Below are 19,491 nucleotides of genomic sequence, written 5' to 3' on the forward strand. Positions count from 1 at the left end.
GGCATAAGGGCTTTTCAAAGGTCTCGTAAATTATAAGAGCTTGCTATGAGAATATGAGCTGCTTTTTAAAAATCGTTTTATTTTGCCTCGTTGCAAGAACACATTGTAATTCACAATACCAAACAAGGACTATTAGGAGTTCTTTAAAATGTGTCTTTAAACACATGTCCCAGATAAGCCATTTCAAAAGGCCTCGACAAGTATGCTATGAGAAAAGGAATAGCGATCTTATTAAATAAAGACCTTTTTTAAGGCCTTTTGTTTGCAATGAATGATGAATGAGTATCAACTTTTTTTTGTAAAGAAGGAAGAGGTTTTACAAAAGACCTCTTCCTTGAATGCTTTAAATCGAAAGTGCTCTCGATTTACGCCGCTGGGAAGTAGCACTAACACATTGTCTGCGGTTGTGTGAGTGCCTATGTGTTGGCTAAGTGTTTCTATTTGAGGGGAGGCAAATTCATTTTAAATTTAATTTTATCATAAAAATGCCACTTATATTTAACTTTTCGATTTTATGACTAGAAAAGTTTGCCATATCAACAGTCATAAAAAATTTGTTTACGAAACTCGGAAGAAAGACGATAATATTAAGTACTCCAGTTTTCTCCAATTTATTTTGTAATGGCAATAATTCAACATTTTTTTTGGCATGAGTTGAAGTCTATTATGTGGGAAATTTTTTGGCATAATGCCCTACCTGTTTCGTTTTAATGTCTACGGTTTTGATATAAAAGGACGAACTCAGCATGAGATTCAAGTGGAATGAACAAAAAAAAAAAAAAAAATAGGATACTTGAACTTTAACTGATGACCTCTTTCTACAAATGTTTTTGTTATTATTTCAGTCATTATCCTTCAGTCCATTCATTTCTGGTTGCATTTCATTCATCCATTCATTTTTTTTGACCAATTTGTAAATATTGCCGGTCGCCCAACTCAACTTCTTTGAATTTGAAATGTAAGCCATATAAACGAATGCACTCTCAAGTAGGAACCACTTGAAAGAAAAATTTGGGATATTCAAAATGTTTATGAATGGTGTTGGTTTTCCCCATAAGTAATGTGAAATGTAGTTTAATAAATTAGGGATGCTGTGGCAGGGAAAAACATGATATAAACAATAAATTTAAGTTAAATCAGCGTTAAATTAAATCTAACGAAGCTTGCATATTATCCGCCATTAAGTGACTATTATATGGTAGATATTAAGTGAGGAAACTCCTTTTTAAGTCAATCTTTGTTGACGCGTGCAATGGTTCTGAGACCTATTGCAATGTCCTTGGTCTGCGGCTGAAATTTTGGCAAAATTTGTATAGAAAAATTTTTCAATTTTTTTTTCTTTTTGAAAATGTTGTGAAAATTGTATTTCTATAGATAATTTTTTCAACATTTTTGTTCTATTAAAGATTTTGTCAAAATTGTAATTCTATTGGAAATGTTGTTTTATTTCTTTAGAAAATTTTGTCTAAATTTTATCTCTATTTTTTGTAGAAAATTTTCTTATAATTTTTATTTCTTTAGATAAATTACTCAAAATTTTATTTTTGTAGAAAATTTTGTCAAAATTGTATTTATATTGAAAATTTTGTAAATTTTTTATTTCTATAGAAAATTTTCTTAAAATTTTAGTTTTTTTTTGGAAAAGAACTAAAATCAAAATTTTTGTTCTATGTAACATAAGATTTTATCACAATTTTATTTGTTAGACATGAGCTTTGTAAGGAGAAAGTCCATAACTTTGTAAAATATAATATCTCGCTGAAGATGATCACCGATGGTGAATCGAAATATCCGAGAACAGCAACATTTCAATAAAAAAGTAATGAAAAACAACAACACCAGCACTTTTCATTAGTCCATGACCTCAAGCCAAACTAATAATCCCAAATTGTGAAATTCCAAAGGTCAACTAACAAAACTAAACAATTTTATTTCCCTTGAAAATTTTTTTAAAATTGTAAGTAGAGCTTATTATACACATCATAGAAGAATGTAAAAATTGTGCAATTTTGTCTCTAGGATTTTCAATAAACACTCCTGATGAAGTTGGAAAGAACCAACGAAACGTTGAGTAAAATATGAAATAAATTAGTTTTATTTAATTCATAAAAAGACCATCTGACCAAAGAGCCCAGTTGAACAACTATAATAATAAAAAATTTTATTTCTATAGAAAATTTTCTTATTGCTAAAGAATTTTTTTTCAAATTTTTTTCTATTGAAATTTTCTTATTGCTAAAGAATTTTTTTTCAAATTTTTTTCTATTGAAAATGTTGTAAAATTTTTATTTCAATTGAAAATTGTGCCAAAATTTTTTCCTATAGAGAATTGTCGTAAAATTTTAGTTCTTTAGAAACTTTTGTCAAAATTTTATTTCTATAGAAAATTTTGTCAACATTTTATTTCTATGTAAGATTTTGTCAAGATTTTATTTCCATTGAAAAAATTGTCAACAATTTATTTCTATAGAAAATTTTCTTAACATTTTTATATAGAAAAATTTGTCAAAATTTCATTTCAAAAGAAAATTTTGTCAACGTTTTATTGCTATAGAAAATTTTGTCAAAATATTATTTGTCAAATTTTTATTGCTATAGAAAATTTTATTTGTAATGAAAATTTTGTCAAAATTTTATTTCTTATATTTCATGTTAGCCTGATACCGAAACAGGCAATTGACGTCCAAATGCATTATATCTAATTATAAGCTTTATGGGCAGATATAGATTAAGGAACATGGTCAATGGAGCCATTGAAAAGAAAACGCCAGAAACAATTCTATACACGCCTGGACTGTACATGTTTCGGTTCGGGCGAATGAACCTTTCCACAGCCTTTAGTATAGATCTGGCTGGGAGAGATGACTCAATTTTGGGCCCTTTATGCTAACTCCTTATGGAGAAAACATTTGGGAAATTTCCTCTTACAAATTGAATCATCTTTTCTCCCACTGTACATCATATAACTTACAAGCCCCTTAATCTAATTTTTATTTCGTTTTGTTACATAGTAATGCAACAACACGAAATTTATATCTGTCCATAAAGCTCGAAAAATAATTGTATAATTAGATAAAATTTTATTTCTATAGAAAATTTTGTCATAATTTTATTTCTATAGAAATTTTGTGAAAATTTCATTTCTATAAATATTTTGTTAACAATTTATTATACCCTGCGCCACACTGTGGAACAGGGTATTACAAGTTAGTGCATATGTTTGTAACACCCAGAAGGAGACGAGATAGACACATGGTGTCTTTGGCAATAATTCTCAGGGTGGATCTCTGAGTCTATATAACCATGTCCGTCTGTCCGTCAGTCCCTCCGTCCGTCCGTCTGTCTGTGAACACATTTTTGTGATCAAAGTCTAGGTCGCAATTTAAGTCCAATCGCCTTCAAATTTGGCACATGTTCCTAATTTGGGTCAGAATAGAACCCTATAGATTTTGGAAGAAATAGGTTCAGATTTAGATATAGCTCCCATATATATCTTTCGCCCGATATGCACTAATATGGACCCAGCAGACAAAGTTTTATACCGATTTGCTTGAAATTTTGTACAAACATAACACTTAGTCGTATAGTCAAGTGTGGAAAATTGGATTGAAATCGGTGCAGATTTAGATATAGCTCCCATATATATATCTTTCGCCCGATATGGACTTATATGGCCCCAGAAGCCAGATTTTTGGCCGAATTTGGTTGAAATTTTGCACTCGGAGTACAATTAGTAGTAAAGTCAAGTGTGCAAAATTTGATTGAAATCGGTTCAGATTTAGATATAGCTCCCATATATATCTTTCGCCCGATATGGATTAATATGGTCCTACAAGCCAGAGTTTTGGCTCGATTTGGTTGAAATTTTACACAGGGAGTAGATTTAGCATTGTAGCTATGCGTGCCAAATTTGGTTGAAATCGATTCAAATTTAGATATAGCTCCCATATATATCTTTCGCCCGATATGCACTTATATGGACCCAGAAGCCAGAGTTTTATCCCGATTAGCTTGAAATTTTGCACAAGGAGTACAATTGGTAGTATAGTCATGTGTGCTAAATTTGATTGAAATCGGTTCAGATTTAGATCTAGCTTCCATATATATTTTGCGCCCTATATGGACTTATATGGCCCCAGAAGCCAGAGTTTTGGCCCAATTTGATTGAAATTTTGCACTAGGAGTACAATTAGTAATATAGTCATGTGTGCCAAATTTGATTGAAATCGGTTCTGATTTAGATATAGCTCCCATATATATCTTTCGCCCGATATGGACTAATATGGTCCTAAAAGCCAGAGTTTTGGCCCAATTTGGTTGAAATTTTGCACAAGGAGTAAATTTAGCATTGTAGCTATGCGTGCCAAATTTGGTTGAAATCGATTCAGATTTAGATATAGCCCCCATATATATAGTTCGCCCGATTTACACTCATATGACCACAGTGGCCAATCTTTTACTCCGATTTAATTGAATTTGCACAGAGAGTAGAATTAGCATTGTAGCTATGCGTGCCAAATTTAGTTGAAATCGGTTCAGATTTAGATATAGCTCCCATATATATGTTTTTCTGATTTCGACAAAAATGGTCAAAATACCAACATTTTCCTTGTTAAATCGCCAATGCTTAGTCGAAAAGTTGTAAAAATGACTCTAATTTTGCTAAACTTCTAATACATATATCGAGCGATAAATCATAAATAAACTTTTGCGAAGTTTCCTTAAAATTGCTTCAGATTTAAATGTTTCCCATATTTTTTTACTAAAATTGTGTTCCACCCTAGTGCATTAGCCAACTTAAATTTTGAGTCTATAGATTTGGTAAAAGTCTATCAAATTCTGTCCAAATCGAGTGATATTTAAATGTATGTATTTGGGACAAACCTTTATATATAGGATGTGATATGGTATCGAAAATTTAGATCTACAAAGTGGTGCAGGGTATAATATAGTCGGCCCCGTCCGACTTTAGACTTTCCTTACTTGTTTTTACTAAAATTGTGTTTCACCCTAGTGCATTAGCCGACTTAAATTTTAAGTCTATAGATTTTGTAGAAGTCTATCAAATTCTGTCCAGATCGAGTAATATTTAAATGTATGTATTTGGGACAAACCTTTATATATAGCACCCAACACATTTGGCGGATGTGATACGGTATCGAAAATTTAGATCTACAAAGTGGTGCAGGGTATAATATAGTCGGCCCCGCCCGACTTTAGACTTTCCTTACTTGTTTTTATATAAAATTTTGTCAAAATCTTATATCTATTGAATATTTTGTCATGATTTTATTTCTTTTGAACATTTTATCAAAATTGTATTTCTATAGAGAAATTTTCTAAATTTTCATTCCAATAGAAAATTTTGTCAAAATTATATTTCTAGAGCAAATTTTTGTCACAATTTTATTCCTATAGAAAATTTTGTCCAAATTTTACTTCTATGGCAAATTTTGTCAAAATTTTATTTCTATATCAAATTTTGTCAAAATTTTATTTCTGTATACATTGTACATTGTATTTGTCAAAATTTTATTTCTATGGAAAACTTTGTCAAAATTTCAATTTTATACAAAATTTTGTAAAAATTTTTGTCAAAACACTATAAAAACTAAGATTTCATTTGTGTATTACAACATGGCCTCACGCTTTACAAACTCAGTTTTATAGAAAAATTTCTAAAAATTTTACCTTTATAGAATATTTTGTCAAAATTTTATTTCTATTGACGATTTTATTACAATTTTAGTTCTATAGAAAATTTTGTAAATTTTATGCCTATAAAAAATTTTCTTAAAATTTTATTTTTATACAAAATTGCAAAGTCCTTGGTCTCCGACTGAAATTTTGTCAAAATTTTATTTATATAGACAATTTTTTCAACATTTTATTTATATAGAAAATTCGTTAACAATTTTATTTCTGTATAATATTTTGTTAAAATTGTATTAGTATTAGTCAAAATTTATAGAATTTTAATTACACATTTTGTCAAAATTTTATTTTTATAGAAAATTTTTTCAAAATTTCAGTTGTATGGAAAATTTTCTAAAAATTTTAGGAAATTTTGCCAAAAATGTATTTCTATTGAAAAGTGTGTAAAATTTGTATTCCTATTGAAAATTTTGTCAAAATTTTATTTCTATAGAAAATTTTGTCAAAATTTTATTTCTATAGAAAATTTTTTTAAAATTTTATTTCTATAGAAACTTTTGTCAAAATGTTATTTCTATAGAAAATTTTGTCAAAATGTTATTTCTATAGAAAATTTTGTCAAAATGTTATTTCTATAGAAAATTTTGTCAAAATATTTATTTCTCTAGGAAATGTCAACATTTTAATTCTTTAGAAAATTTTGTCAAAATTTTATTTTTTTAGAACATTTTGTCAAAATTTTATTTCTATTGAAAATTTTGTCAAAATTTTATTTCTATAGAAAATTTTCTAAAAATTTTAGTTCTATAGAAAATTTTAGTTCTTTAGAAAATTTTGTCAAAATTGTATTTCTATAGAAAATTTTGTCAAAACTTTATTCTATGTAAGATTTTGTAAAGATTTTATTTCCATTGAAAATTTTGCCAAAATTTTATTTCTATTGCAAAATAATCTTAACACTTTAGTTTCTATAGAAAAGTTTGTTAAAATTTTTTTCTATAGAACATTTTGTCAATTTTTTTCGATGGCAAATGTTGTCGAGATTTTATTTCTTAGAAAATTTTTTCAAAATTTTATTTCTATAGAAATTTTGTTTCGTTTTTAGGACGATTCATGGTTAAATTTTAGACCAAACTGAAGATGTTTGAGAGTGACATGAAACGTTCGTTAGATGGTTAATCCAATGTTGCCAACAACAAAACAAAAAACAGATAGCTAACAATGTGCCCTTTATGTTTCAAATTGATTTTAAATTTTTACTTCATTTTTGGGATACTAATTGCGAAGTAACTTTTAGGATATACTCGAGATATTGAGAATATGATATCGAGCTATGATATCTTCATTTGAGGATTTCGTTAATTGCAAAAATTATTTGCATTAAAATTTATCCTCCCATACTATCAGCTTAATGTCATTCCAGCTAATTCTCAAATGTCTACAAATATTTACACACTTGTTAATGCCTTATCAGCACCAATTTATTTGTAGCTGATATGTAAGGTGTTACTTAAAACTTTTGTCAATTCACACTATGAGACACATGTTGCAAACAGTTTAACATTTTATTTAAGTGTACTCATTTGTGAAATTCTTTCTTGGATCATTGCCGGACATGACTATAAACTCACCGGCTGACTTTTCGGTAAATTGACTAACTGACTCAGCGAGACATACAAGGCTGACAGATTGATTTCAAGTCGACACTGTTTGTGTTGAACATCATAATGAACACTTGACACACGTTTTGCGAGTGGCAACTAAAACAACAACAACAAAAACAGAACATAGAGGGCACTTTTAAAAGTTCAGCCATAAAGATCTACAACCCAACATACTCTCTTCATATATACAACAACAAAGAATATCCAAAAGCAATTCGCGAGTTATTCAAGTGTAAATCTATATGTAGTTCTTATGTTTTGAGGTATGTGTGTGTGTGAATGTGTGCTTGAGAATAAGTCAGTTTTCAGACCATTCGTTTTAAAGGTTACATTGATATGTGAGAGGAAGAGAAAAAGAAAACCCATGTATGAAGTGTAAACTTTGTGTGTGATTTGTACGAATGGCAGCGATGGAAAGTGACATCTGGTACTTGTATAAATTAACTTCTTTCTGGATTTGTTTTAGCAACCATTTTTCAAACATCCCCTACATACATATATGAGGGTGGAGTGATAAGACCCCAAGGAAAAATGTTTACACTTATCCCAACTAGGCTCAAACTTTTTTAATCCGTATCAAAAATACGTTCCACTAGCTGCCTCAGTTTCTTCCGCGGCTCCATACTGGACTTGTACTAGTGTCCAGGCAGTGAGATTTTTTAAAGGTGCTAGGCGGGTGAAATATTTTTCTTCAATTCAGTGTCGAAACGACAGGTAATATTATAATTTTATTTTATCATTATACTCTTCGCGAAATAGGCTATGTAGACCATATCTTGTGAATTCCTGTAGACATTCGGTTTACCTCTCGCTCGCCCTACAGCTTCCACAAATATTTCATCAAAAAATTGGATATGTTTAAAGTGAGGCATATTTTGTTTTGGTATAAAGTAAAATATTTTTTGGTTTAATGTTGTTGAATAAGCCAAGATAGTGAATCTCTGGATTAAAAACAGTATTTTTTAGAACTTTGCCACATTGAATAAATTTTTTGTTAATCAGGAAAACATAGTTCAGTTTGAAGTATCTGTAGTAAGTTGGAATTTAAAAGTGATATTTATCTGTTTGTCACTAGCCTTTTTTATTGAATCACGAAAACAATATGGAAAGACTTCCAATCTGATTTATATTTAAATTTCGAAACACATGCATAATCTTCGTCACAGTGATTAGAAAAAATATATATCAAAATTATTTTGATTTATTTACACCCGGGTTAAAATATTCCAGATTGATTTGAGGGTGTTTGTCATTCTAAACACAATACTGTTACTGATGTAGTTTTCAATTGGTTTAGCTTCTGTTATTGTGTATTTGTTGTCAGACTCAATCATATCATATCAGTTCAACGAATTATATGAATGAATTGTGTGAGACAAAAAAGAATCCCAACAGATAAATTGGAAAATAAAACCCATCATTGACATCGTCCCATTAACACCTCATGCTGTTATGCAGAATCAGAAAGTAACTAAAATAGAATAGAGTGTTACCAGATTGTTTAAATTTTACATCAATATTAATATGAAGTCCTACAAGACATTTAGTGCTTTCCGCCGACTCTAATTGATCCAATTAATTTTTAATTTGAAATGTCTTCAATGTTATTATCAAACGTCAATTAAAAAATTAATTGATACAACAAATTTTTGTAATTGATTTTTGTTTAATAAAAAAAAATTTCAATAAGTTAAATTTTTGTATCGAGAACAAATTTGTTTTTTTTTTTTGTAAATATAAAATTTTCAATAGAAATATCATTGTGACAACATTTTCTATAGAAATATAAGTTTGGCAAAATTTTCCATTTTGAGAAAATCTATATATATAAAATTCAAATTATGTTTGTTTATTTGTTTGTTTGTTTGTTTGTTTATTTGTATGTTCCGGGTTGGCGTGAAAACGGCTGAACCGATTTACTTGAAACTTTCAGAGATCGTGGGGGGCACTCATGTGCTGAAAATAGGGTACCTCATTTTTTGACATATGGTCGCGGAGAGGAACCTCCCCTTTGTCCGACTTTTTGAAAATTAAACCAAACTTGACCGATTTGCACGAAGTTTTCAGGGATAGTAGGGGGTAATCCCTAGACAAAGATTCGCAATTTTTTTTTCGAAATTTGATCGGGAAGGGGTACCTCCCCTTAAGCGACTTTTTGTTTGTTTGTATGGTCCGAGTTGGCTACGAAACGGCTGAACCGATTTACTTGAAACTTTCAGAGATCGTAGGGGGCGTTCATGTGGTGAAAATAGGGTACCTCATTTTTTGACACCTGGTCGCGGAGGTGGGCCTCCCCTTTGTCGGACTTTTTGAAATTTGGACCAAAGTTGACCGATTTGCTTGAAATTTTCATTGAAGGTTGGGGTTGGCAGCTAGACAAAGATCCGCTACTTTATATTTCGATATTTGGTGGCGGAGGGGGACCTCCCCTTTGTTCGACATTTTTTAAAGTACAGTGAAAAAACTAAAATTCTCTAAATTACCTGAGATTTACAGAGAACATGCGGTGAGGTTATTTAATTAATATCGGATACCTGATGATTTCATATGTCGACGGGGAGAGGGACCTCCCCCTTGCCCTACTTTTTGAAACTTGGAACAAAATTATGCGATTTGCTTGAAATTTTCATTGAAGGTTGGGGTTGGCATCTAGACAAAAATCCTCTACATTACTTTTCGATATTTGCTCGGTGGGGGGGGGGGGGGGGGTTGTGGGTTGGGATCAACCCCTTTGCCCGACTTTTTTTAAAGTACAGTGAAAAAAAAAATAAATTCCCCCGACTGAAATTTTACGGAAAAAATGGGCGAGGTTATGAAATTTATATCAGGGTTCTGATTTTTTAATAAAAACATAGGGGCATAGGGAGACATCGGCTTCTCTTAAGTACATACAGAGAAACAATTAAACTTTACCGAGTTACTTGAAATTTACAGAGGAGTGGGGAGAGGTTACGATATTAATAGTTGATACCTGACTTTGTGATATTTGGACGGAAGAGAGGCCGTCCCTTTAGGCTTATAATTCCGATATCAGGTCTGTGTGGAGTGAAGGTGGGGAGAGGGTTCCCTTTTGTCCGTTTTTTTTTTGTTTTTCTTAAATTGAAAGTAGAGGGTTGTCCATAAATGGGAACTCGGTACATAATTTTATGATTTTTGCACAGGCTTCTGCCAGACTTCTTTTTAGTAACGAACTTAAATTTACATGAAATTGGCAGCCAACATAGAGGGTTAATGTGGTAAACTTTTTTACTACTTTTGCTTTTTCCGATTTATTGGATGGGAAACAGTAATTCTTTGTATGTTATTATAATATAGTGCTTAATTTTGAGGAGAAGGATACCTTTCAAACAAACCACACTTAAAATTCTCAAGAAATATAGAAGATTGTCCAACTACTTGAATACAGAACATTATTTAAAAAATTTGGAGGAAAGACATTTATTAAGACGAACCGTTTTACATATGAATATCCTCCGTATTTTCGAATTTGTTTTCAGCACGAAGGATATGGTTGACTAAGTTAACGCAAATTGTTCCTACAAATATGCTTCGGAATGCGCAGCGAAGCGGTTTTCTATAGAAATAAAGTCTGATAAAATTTTCTATACATAGAAATAAAAAATTTTCTATAGAAATAAGAGAAAATTTTCTATTAAAAAAATTGACAAACTCTGCCATAGAAATAAAATAAAATATTATATAGAAATAAAATTTTGACAAAATTTTCTATAGATAGGAAATTTTGTCAAAATTTTCTATAGAAATGAAATTTTACAAAATTTTCTATAGAAATAAAATGTTCACAAAATTATGATAGAACTAAAATTTTGACAACTAAATAGAAATAAAGTTTTAACAACATTTTCAACAGAAAAACAAGTATATACGGCCGTAAGTTCGGCCAGGCCGAAGCTTATGTACCCTCCACCATGGATTGCGTAAAAACTTCTACTGAAGACTGTCATGCACAATCGAATTACTTGGGTTGCGGTAACACTTGCCGATGGCAAGGTATCTTAAAACTTCCTAACACCGTAATATACACCACATAGTCCATACGTGGTATATATTAAACTAAAAAAGGCCGATTAAATACATATATAATTAAGTTTAAAGTTTCTATAGAAATAAAATTTTGACAACATTTTCCATGGAAGTAAAATTTGGAAAAAAATTTTCTATAGAAATAAAATTTTGACAAAATTTACTTTAGAAATAAAATTTTGACAAAATTTTCTATAGAAATAACATTTTGCCAATGTTTTCTATAAAAATAAAATTTGGTAGATTATTTTTGGCTCGAGTGGCAACCATGAATATGAACCGATATGGATCAATTTTTGTGTGATTGGGGATCGGCTATATATAACTATAGACCGCTATGGACCAATTTTGGCATGTATATTAGCGGCCTTATACTAACACTACGTTACAAATTTCAACCGGATCGGATGAATTTTGCTCCTCCAAGAGGCTCCGGAGATCAAATCTGGGGAACGGTTTATATGGGGGCTATATATAATTATGGACCGATATGGACCAATTCTTGCATGTTTGTTAGAGACCACATTCTAACACCATGTTCCAAATTTCAACCGGATCGGATGAATTTTGCTCCTCCAAGAAGCTCCGGAGGACAAATCTGGGAATCGATTTATATGGGGGCTATATATAATTATGGACCAATATGGACCAATTTTTGCATGGTTGTCAGAGACCATATATTAATGCCATGTACCAAATTTCACCCGGACCGGATGAAATTTGCTTCCAAATCTGGGGATCAGTTTATATGGGGGCTATATGTAATTATGGACCGATGTGAATTTTTGCATGGTTGTTAGAGATCATATACTAAAACCGTGTACTAAATTTCAGTCGGATCGGATGAAACTTGCTTCTCCTAGAACAATCGCAAGCCAAATTTGGGGGTCCGTTTCAATGGGGGCTATACGTAAAAGTGTACCGATATGGCCCATTTGCAATACCATCCGACCGACAACAATTACAACTACTTGTGCCAAGTTTCAAGTCGATAGCTTGTTTCGTTCGGAAGTTAGCGTGATTTCAACAGACGGACGGACGGACCGACATGCTCATATCGACTCAGAATTTCACCACGACCCAGAATATATATACTTTATGAGGTCTTAGACTAATATTTCGATGTGTTACAAACGGAATCACAAAGTTAATATACCCCCATCCTATGGTGGGGGGTAACATATAAAAATAGAAATAAAATATTTAGAAAATTTTCTATAGTAATAAAATTTTTACAAAATTTTCTATAGTAATAAAATTTTTACAAAATTTTCTATAGAAATAAAATTTTGACATTTTTTTCTATGGAAATATTATTGTACAACATTTTCTATAGAAACGAAATTTTGGCAAAATTTTTTATAGAAATGAAGTCTGAAAACATTTTCCATAGAAATAAATTTTGAAAAAAGATTCTATAGAAATAAACATTTTCTATAACAATAAAATGTTAATAAAATTTTCTTTAGAAATAAGATTTTGACAAAATTTTAATAATATTTTCTATAGAAATAAGAGAAAATGTTCTATTAAAAAAATTGATAAACTTTGCTATATAAATAAGATTTTGAAAAATTGTTTATAGAAATAAAATTTGAACCAAATATTCTATAGAAATAAAATTTTTTTAAAACATTCTATAGAAATAAAATTTGAACCAAATATTCAATAGAAATCAAATTTTGATAAAATATTCTACAGAAATAAAATTTTGACAAAATTTCTTATAGAAATAAATGTTTGACTAAATTGTCTATAGTTAGAAATGAAATTTTGACAAAACTTTTTATATAAAAAAAAAATTTCACAAAATTTTCATAGAAATAAAATTTTGACAAAATAAATAGATATAAAATTTGATAAAAATTTCAATAGAAAAAAATTTAGAAAATTGTTGTAGAAATAAAAATTTGCTACAATTTTCTATAAAAATAAAGTTTTGACATCATTTTCCATAGAAATAAAATGTTGAGAAATTTTTTTAAATATTTTTTTCGATATAAACAAAATGTTGACAAAATGTTATATATAAACAAAATGTTGGCAAAATTTTCTATGGAAATAAAGTCTGATATAATTTTCATTAGAAGTAAAATTTTGATAAAATTTTCAATAGTAATAAAATTTTTACAAATGTTTTTATAGAAATAAAGTCTGATAAATGTTTCAAAGAAATAAAATGTTGACAAAATTTTCATAGAAATAACATATTGACAAAATTTTCATAGAAATACAATTTTGACAAAATTTTCTATAGAAATAAAATTTTGCTACGTTTCTCTATAAAAAAATAAAGTTTTGACAAAATTTTCATAGAAATAACATTTTGACAAAATTTTCATAGAAATAAAATTTTGACAAAATTTTCTATAGAAATAACATTTTGCTCCGATTTTCTATAAAAAAATAAAATTTTGACAACACTTTCTATAGAAATAACATTTTGAGAAAATGTTCTATATAAGTACGTTTTTCTATAGAAATAAAGTCTGATAAAATTTTGGATACAAATGAAATTTTGACTAAATTTTCTATATAAACAAAATATTGACCAAGTTTTCTATGGTAATAAAGTCTGATAAAATTTTCATTAAAATAAAATTTTAAGAAATTTTTTTAAAAATAAATAGATATAAAATTTGACAAAATGTTCAATAGAAAAAAATTTAGAAAATTTTTTATAGAAATAAAAATTTGCTACAATTTTCTATAAAAATAAAATTTTGACATCATTTTCCATAGAGATAAAATGTTGAGAAATTTTTTTAATATTTTTGTTTATATAAACAAAATGTTGACAAAATGTTCTATATAAACAAAATGTTGGCGGAATTTTCTATGGAAATAAAGTCTGATAAAATTTTCATTAGATGTAAAATTTTGATAAAATTTTCTATAGTAATAAAATAAAATAAATTTTTTATAGAAATAAAGTCTGATAAATGTTTCAAAGAAACAAAATTTTGACAAAATTTTCTATAGAAAAAAAAATTTTGACAAAATTTTCTATAGAAATAAAATTTTGCTACGATTTTCTGTAAAAAATAAAATTTTGACAACATTTTCCATAGAAATAACATTTTGAGAAAATGTTCTATATAAGCACGTTTTTCTATAGAATTAATCTCTGATAAAATTTTGGATACAAATGAATTTTTGACTAAATTTTCTATATAAACAAAATGTTGACCAAATTTTCTACAGTAATAGACATGAGCTTTGTAAGGAGAAAGTCCATAACTGTGTAAAATATAATATCTCGCTGAAGATGATCACCGATGGTGTATCGAAATATCCGAGAACATTTCAATAAAAAAGTAATAAAAAACAACAACACCAGCATTTTTCATTAGTCCATGACCTCGAGCCAAACGAATAATCCCAAAATTGTAAAATTCCAAAGGTCGACTAACCAAACTAAATAGGTAATAAAGTCATATAAAATTTTCATTAAAATAAAATTTTAAGAAATTTTTTTAAAGTAATAACATTTTGACAAAATTTTCAATAGAAATAAAATTTTGACGAAATTTTCTATAGAAATAAAATCTTGCAAACTTGTGTATAGTTATAAAATTTCAACAACATTTTCTATAGAAATAAGCAAATTAATTCACTTAAAAAAATCCATAAAAAAATTGTCAAAATTATATTACTATAGAATTTTTTTAAGATTTGTTTTTCTATGGAAAATGTTATTTGTTATGTTTTTATACCCTCCACCATAGGATATATGGATAAACTCACAATTTAGAAAACGATGTTAAGAAGTTTTAAGATACCACAACCCAAGTAATTCGATTGTGGATGACAATCTTTCGTAGAAGTTTCTACGCAATCCATGGTGGAGGGTACATAAGATTCGGCATGGCCGAACTTACGGCCGTATAACTTGTTGTATTTGTTATTGTCGGTTTCATTTTCAATCATTATTATTGTTTTAGTGTCAGATTAAAACCAAGAAATGGTTTTAAACTACAAGAGTAGATTAACCATCAGAGGAAAAGTAAGTAATAGAGGAGTTCAAGTGTAATTCACTTCACATTCGATTTTAATCTGATAATTGGTTGATAGTTTCGCTGCAGGTAGTCGATGCTGATGAGGAAGGTGGCAGTTCCGGTAGATATCCAAACATTATTGGATATCTATCGGAACTGGGCATTGGCCAAATAAATTTGACAAACATATTTATCCTCTGTTCGTTAAGTTAATATTGTAGTTTAGCATGGTTTTAAGCAGAAATGAAAAGAAAACTTTATATCTATAAAAGATTTTGTGAAAATATTATTTCTTTTGTTTTTGAATTTTTCTTGAAATTTTATTTCAAAATAAATCTCAATTGTCGCAAAAATCTCCAATATGGTATCACTCTCCATAACCATAACATCATCCTCAGCATCGTCATCATCAGTAATACCACTAGAGCAAAAAAGCATACTTATACTTATTGTTGTTGTTTTTATTTTATTTAGTTTTTTTTTTTTCAATTCAATTATTTAATTTAACACCAGTAAAAGAGATAGGTAGACAGATAGGGGGTCTTCTCTATATATAGAACAACCATGGTTGAGGGATTTAGTCTGCATCTTTAGTGTGGACAAATCGTAAAAAAACCTAAATCATTTATTATCCATTCATCATTATGTCCGGACGTGCAAAATTTCAAGAGAAAGAATCATAACGAAAAATCATATTGGACAAAAAAAAAAATCCATATTCAACACCATAAACAATTGAGATACATTACAATTCGGGAAATTCGGTAGAATGACAGTCCAACTAAAACAAATGACATTGACTTTCGTTTCGGGATAGTAGTCAAGTCACAACAATCAACCCAAATAGAAATTCTAATTAGCCAGCCATTGCAAGAGCATTTCACATTCCATCGAAATCACTAACAAAAAAAATGTCTCGTTCAAATTCTACTTGCAGTACTGCTACGGACTCATTGCCATCAACATCCTCGTCGGCTTCCACCAGTGATACACGAGCCACGGCATCATCAACCCTAACAACTGCAGCGGCCACGACCACATCCCTATCGTATAGGGATGAACAGCCCCAGGCCATCGTAAGTTCAGCTCAAAAGTTACCCACAACTCGTCAAATGAGCAGCCATCATCATTATCACTTGCCCCATCAGTTCCAGCATCCTCATCATCAAAATCATCATCCGCATTCACATGGTGTGGCCGTGCCCACTCCCACTGTACCGGCTTCTTATACCAGCTCTAGTCTATTACAGGAATCGCGACACATACGTGCAGCCAGCAGCAGTGGAGATGAAACGATGCGTCAAATTGCTGCCACAGCGGCCGCAGCAACGGCAACGGCAACGGCAGCCTCCACTACCTCGTCAACAACACCAGTAACGGCGGTAACACCAACTCCCAATCTCTTGGTGTCACCGGAGAGCGCCTCACACACATCATCTGTATCACCTGCTAAGCTATCGGCTCGTATACGAGAATCAGGCTCCCAACATAGAGTAACCATAGATGAATCAAATTTGCCCGTTGCCTCTCAACTAACCTGTGGCGGTGGTGGTGATGGCGATGGAGACGGTTCGGGTCCTCCCTCACCGGGTACATCGTCACAGGCCCAGTTGACAGGAGACGAACGTCAGACGGGTCATTTGGCGTTGATGTATCATTCGAGTCAGTTGACAAGTTATCCCGTTCTGCCGGCCATCAAGAGAACACATCGTCCATCGTTTGTCTATCCACCAATGCCAAGAGTAAAAAAGTAAGTAGACATTTTATTTTGTTAATCCTAAAATTTGTAGTCCAGTCCAGACTTCCAGCGTTTGTTGGGAGTGAAAAAATAAGCAAGAGTGAATGGAAATCTGATGATAGACTCTATCTATGTGCAAAATAATTAAGACATGTTTGGTGCATTTGAGAGGTGTTATACAAAATAAGATTTTTGGGGTAATTTTAAAAAGGTTTGTTAAATCAAATGGGTCGGACAGTGGGTCACAAAACAAAACTGCAGTTAATGAAGGAGTAAGGAAAATAATTTTAAAAGTTGATCGGTTAGAGCTAGCGTTACTGTTGACACAATTTTAATGAGGAATACAGTTAATTTGACTTTAATTAATTAATTATACCCTGCGCCACACTGTGGAACAGGGTATTATAAGTTAGTGCATATGTTTGTAACACCCAGAAGGAGACGAGATAGACACATGGTGTCTTTGGCAATAATGCTCAGGGTGGGTCCCTGAGTCGATATAATCATGTCCGTCTCTCTGTGAACACATTTTTGTGATCAAAGTCTAGGTCGCAAGTTAAGTCCAATCGCTTTCAAATTTGCCACATGTTCCTAATTTGGGTCAGAATAGAACCCTATTGATTTTGGAAGAAATCGGTTCAGATTTAGATATAGCTCCCATATATATCTTTCGCCCGATATGCACTAATATGGACCCAGCAGCCAGAGTTTTATACCGATTTGCTTGAAATTTTGTACAAACATAACACTTAGTCGTATAGTCAATTGTGCAAAATTTGATTAAAATCGGTTCAGATTTAGATATAGCTCCAATATATATCTTTCGCCCGATATGGACTAATATGGTCCTAAAAGCCAGAGTTTTGGCCCAATTTGGTTGAAAATTTGCACAGGGAGTAGATTTAGCATTGTAGCTATGCGTGCCAAATTTGGTTGAAATCGATTCAGATTTAGATATAGCTCCCATATATATTTCGCCCGATATGCACTTATATGGACCCAGAAGCCAGAGTTTTATCCCCATTAGCTTGAAATTTTGCACAAGGAGTACAATTGGTAGTATAGTCATGTGTACCAAATTTGATTGAAATCGGTTCAGATTTAGATATATCTCCCATATACATTTTTCGCCCGACATGGACTTATATGGCCCCAGAAGCCAGAGTTTTGTCCCAATTTGGTTGAAATTTTGCATTAGAAGTACAATTAGTAATATAGTCATGTGTGCCAAATTTGGTTGAAATCGGTTCAGATTTAGATATAGCTCCCATATATATCTTTTTCTGATTTCGTCAAAAATGGTCAAAATACCAACATTTTCATTGTTAAATCGCCACTGCTTAGTCGAAAAGTTGTAAAAATGACTCTAATTTTCCTAAACTTCTAATACATATATATCGAGTAATAAATCATAAATAAACTTTTGAGAAGTTTCTTTAAATTTGCTTCAGATTTAAATGTTTTCCATATTTTTTTTACTAAAATTGTGTTCCACCCTAGTGCATTAGCCAACTTAAATTTTGAGTCTATAGATTTTGTAAAAGTCTATCAAATTCTGTCCAAATCGAGTGATATTTAAATGTATGTATTTGGGACAAACCTTTATATATAGAATCCAACACATTTGACGGATGTGATATAGTATCGAAAATTTAGATCTACAAAGTGGTGCAGGGTATAATATAGTCGGCCCCGCCGACTTTAGACTTTCCTTACTTGTTTTTAACTCTTTTTTGTTTTGCGATCAAGATATAAAAAGTCAATAAACTTAAAGACAATTTCTTTTTGTTGTTTTGTCTTTTTATTTTCCAATTATCATAGTGATGCGCATTCAAGACTGTTTTTTGGTACGAAGTATACATAGCGTACTCTAGTACATGTGATGGCTTATTTTTTTAGGCTATCCTTACCAGTTTTTTATGGTGTTTGGAAAGTTGTCCAAATATTGTCCAAAATGATTGGGAAGACAGCTGTTTAGGATTTCCACATTCTCATCAGTTCCCTTTATTGGACGATCTACTCATTTCATTTATTAGACTATATTGCTAAAGTGTTCTTCTAATGCCACAGAACGAGCTTTACAAATCCTATTATTTTTTATCCATTGTAGTGGGTCTTTTAGAATCGGCCTGGGCGAAATTGCGCCTTATGGTTTGAAATAGTGTTGGGCATTTTAGTTCAGTGAGCAGAGCGCTCTTTTTAGTTCAGCTCTTTGAAGTGAACTAGTTCGCTCTTTTAGTTCAGTAGTTCATTAGCTCAAATTCACAAAGTAGCTCAATCAGCGTATTGTAGTTCGCTCGTTATGTGAACTGCAATACATTTTTTAGCTCATAATCGCAATATAGCTCACTTGTTATGCGCTTTTATGAATTTATAACAAACAAATATGCAT

The 19,491-nt window shown here is 30.7% G+C and overlaps 1 protein-coding gene across 1 annotated transcript in view; it reads left to right on the forward strand.

The window, feature by feature from the left end:
- OtopLc (proton channel otopetrin-like c) overlaps positions 1–19,491 on the forward strand; it is a 224,091-nt gene that overhangs the window by 162,911 nt on the left and 41,689 nt on the right. The window contains exon 3 of the mRNA XM_075300626.1: positions 16,612–17,111. Coding sequence (XP_075156741.1) covers positions 16,612–17,111 — 500 coding nt within the window. The remainder of the gene's footprint in view (positions 1–16,611; positions 17,112–19,491) is intronic.

This window comes from Haematobia irritans, chromosome 3 (genome assembly GCF_050003625.1).
Source record: "Haematobia irritans isolate KBUSLIRL chromosome 3, ASM5000362v1, whole genome shotgun sequence".
Classification (NCBI taxonomy): Eukaryota; Metazoa; Arthropoda; class Insecta; order Diptera; family Muscidae; genus Haematobia; species Haematobia irritans.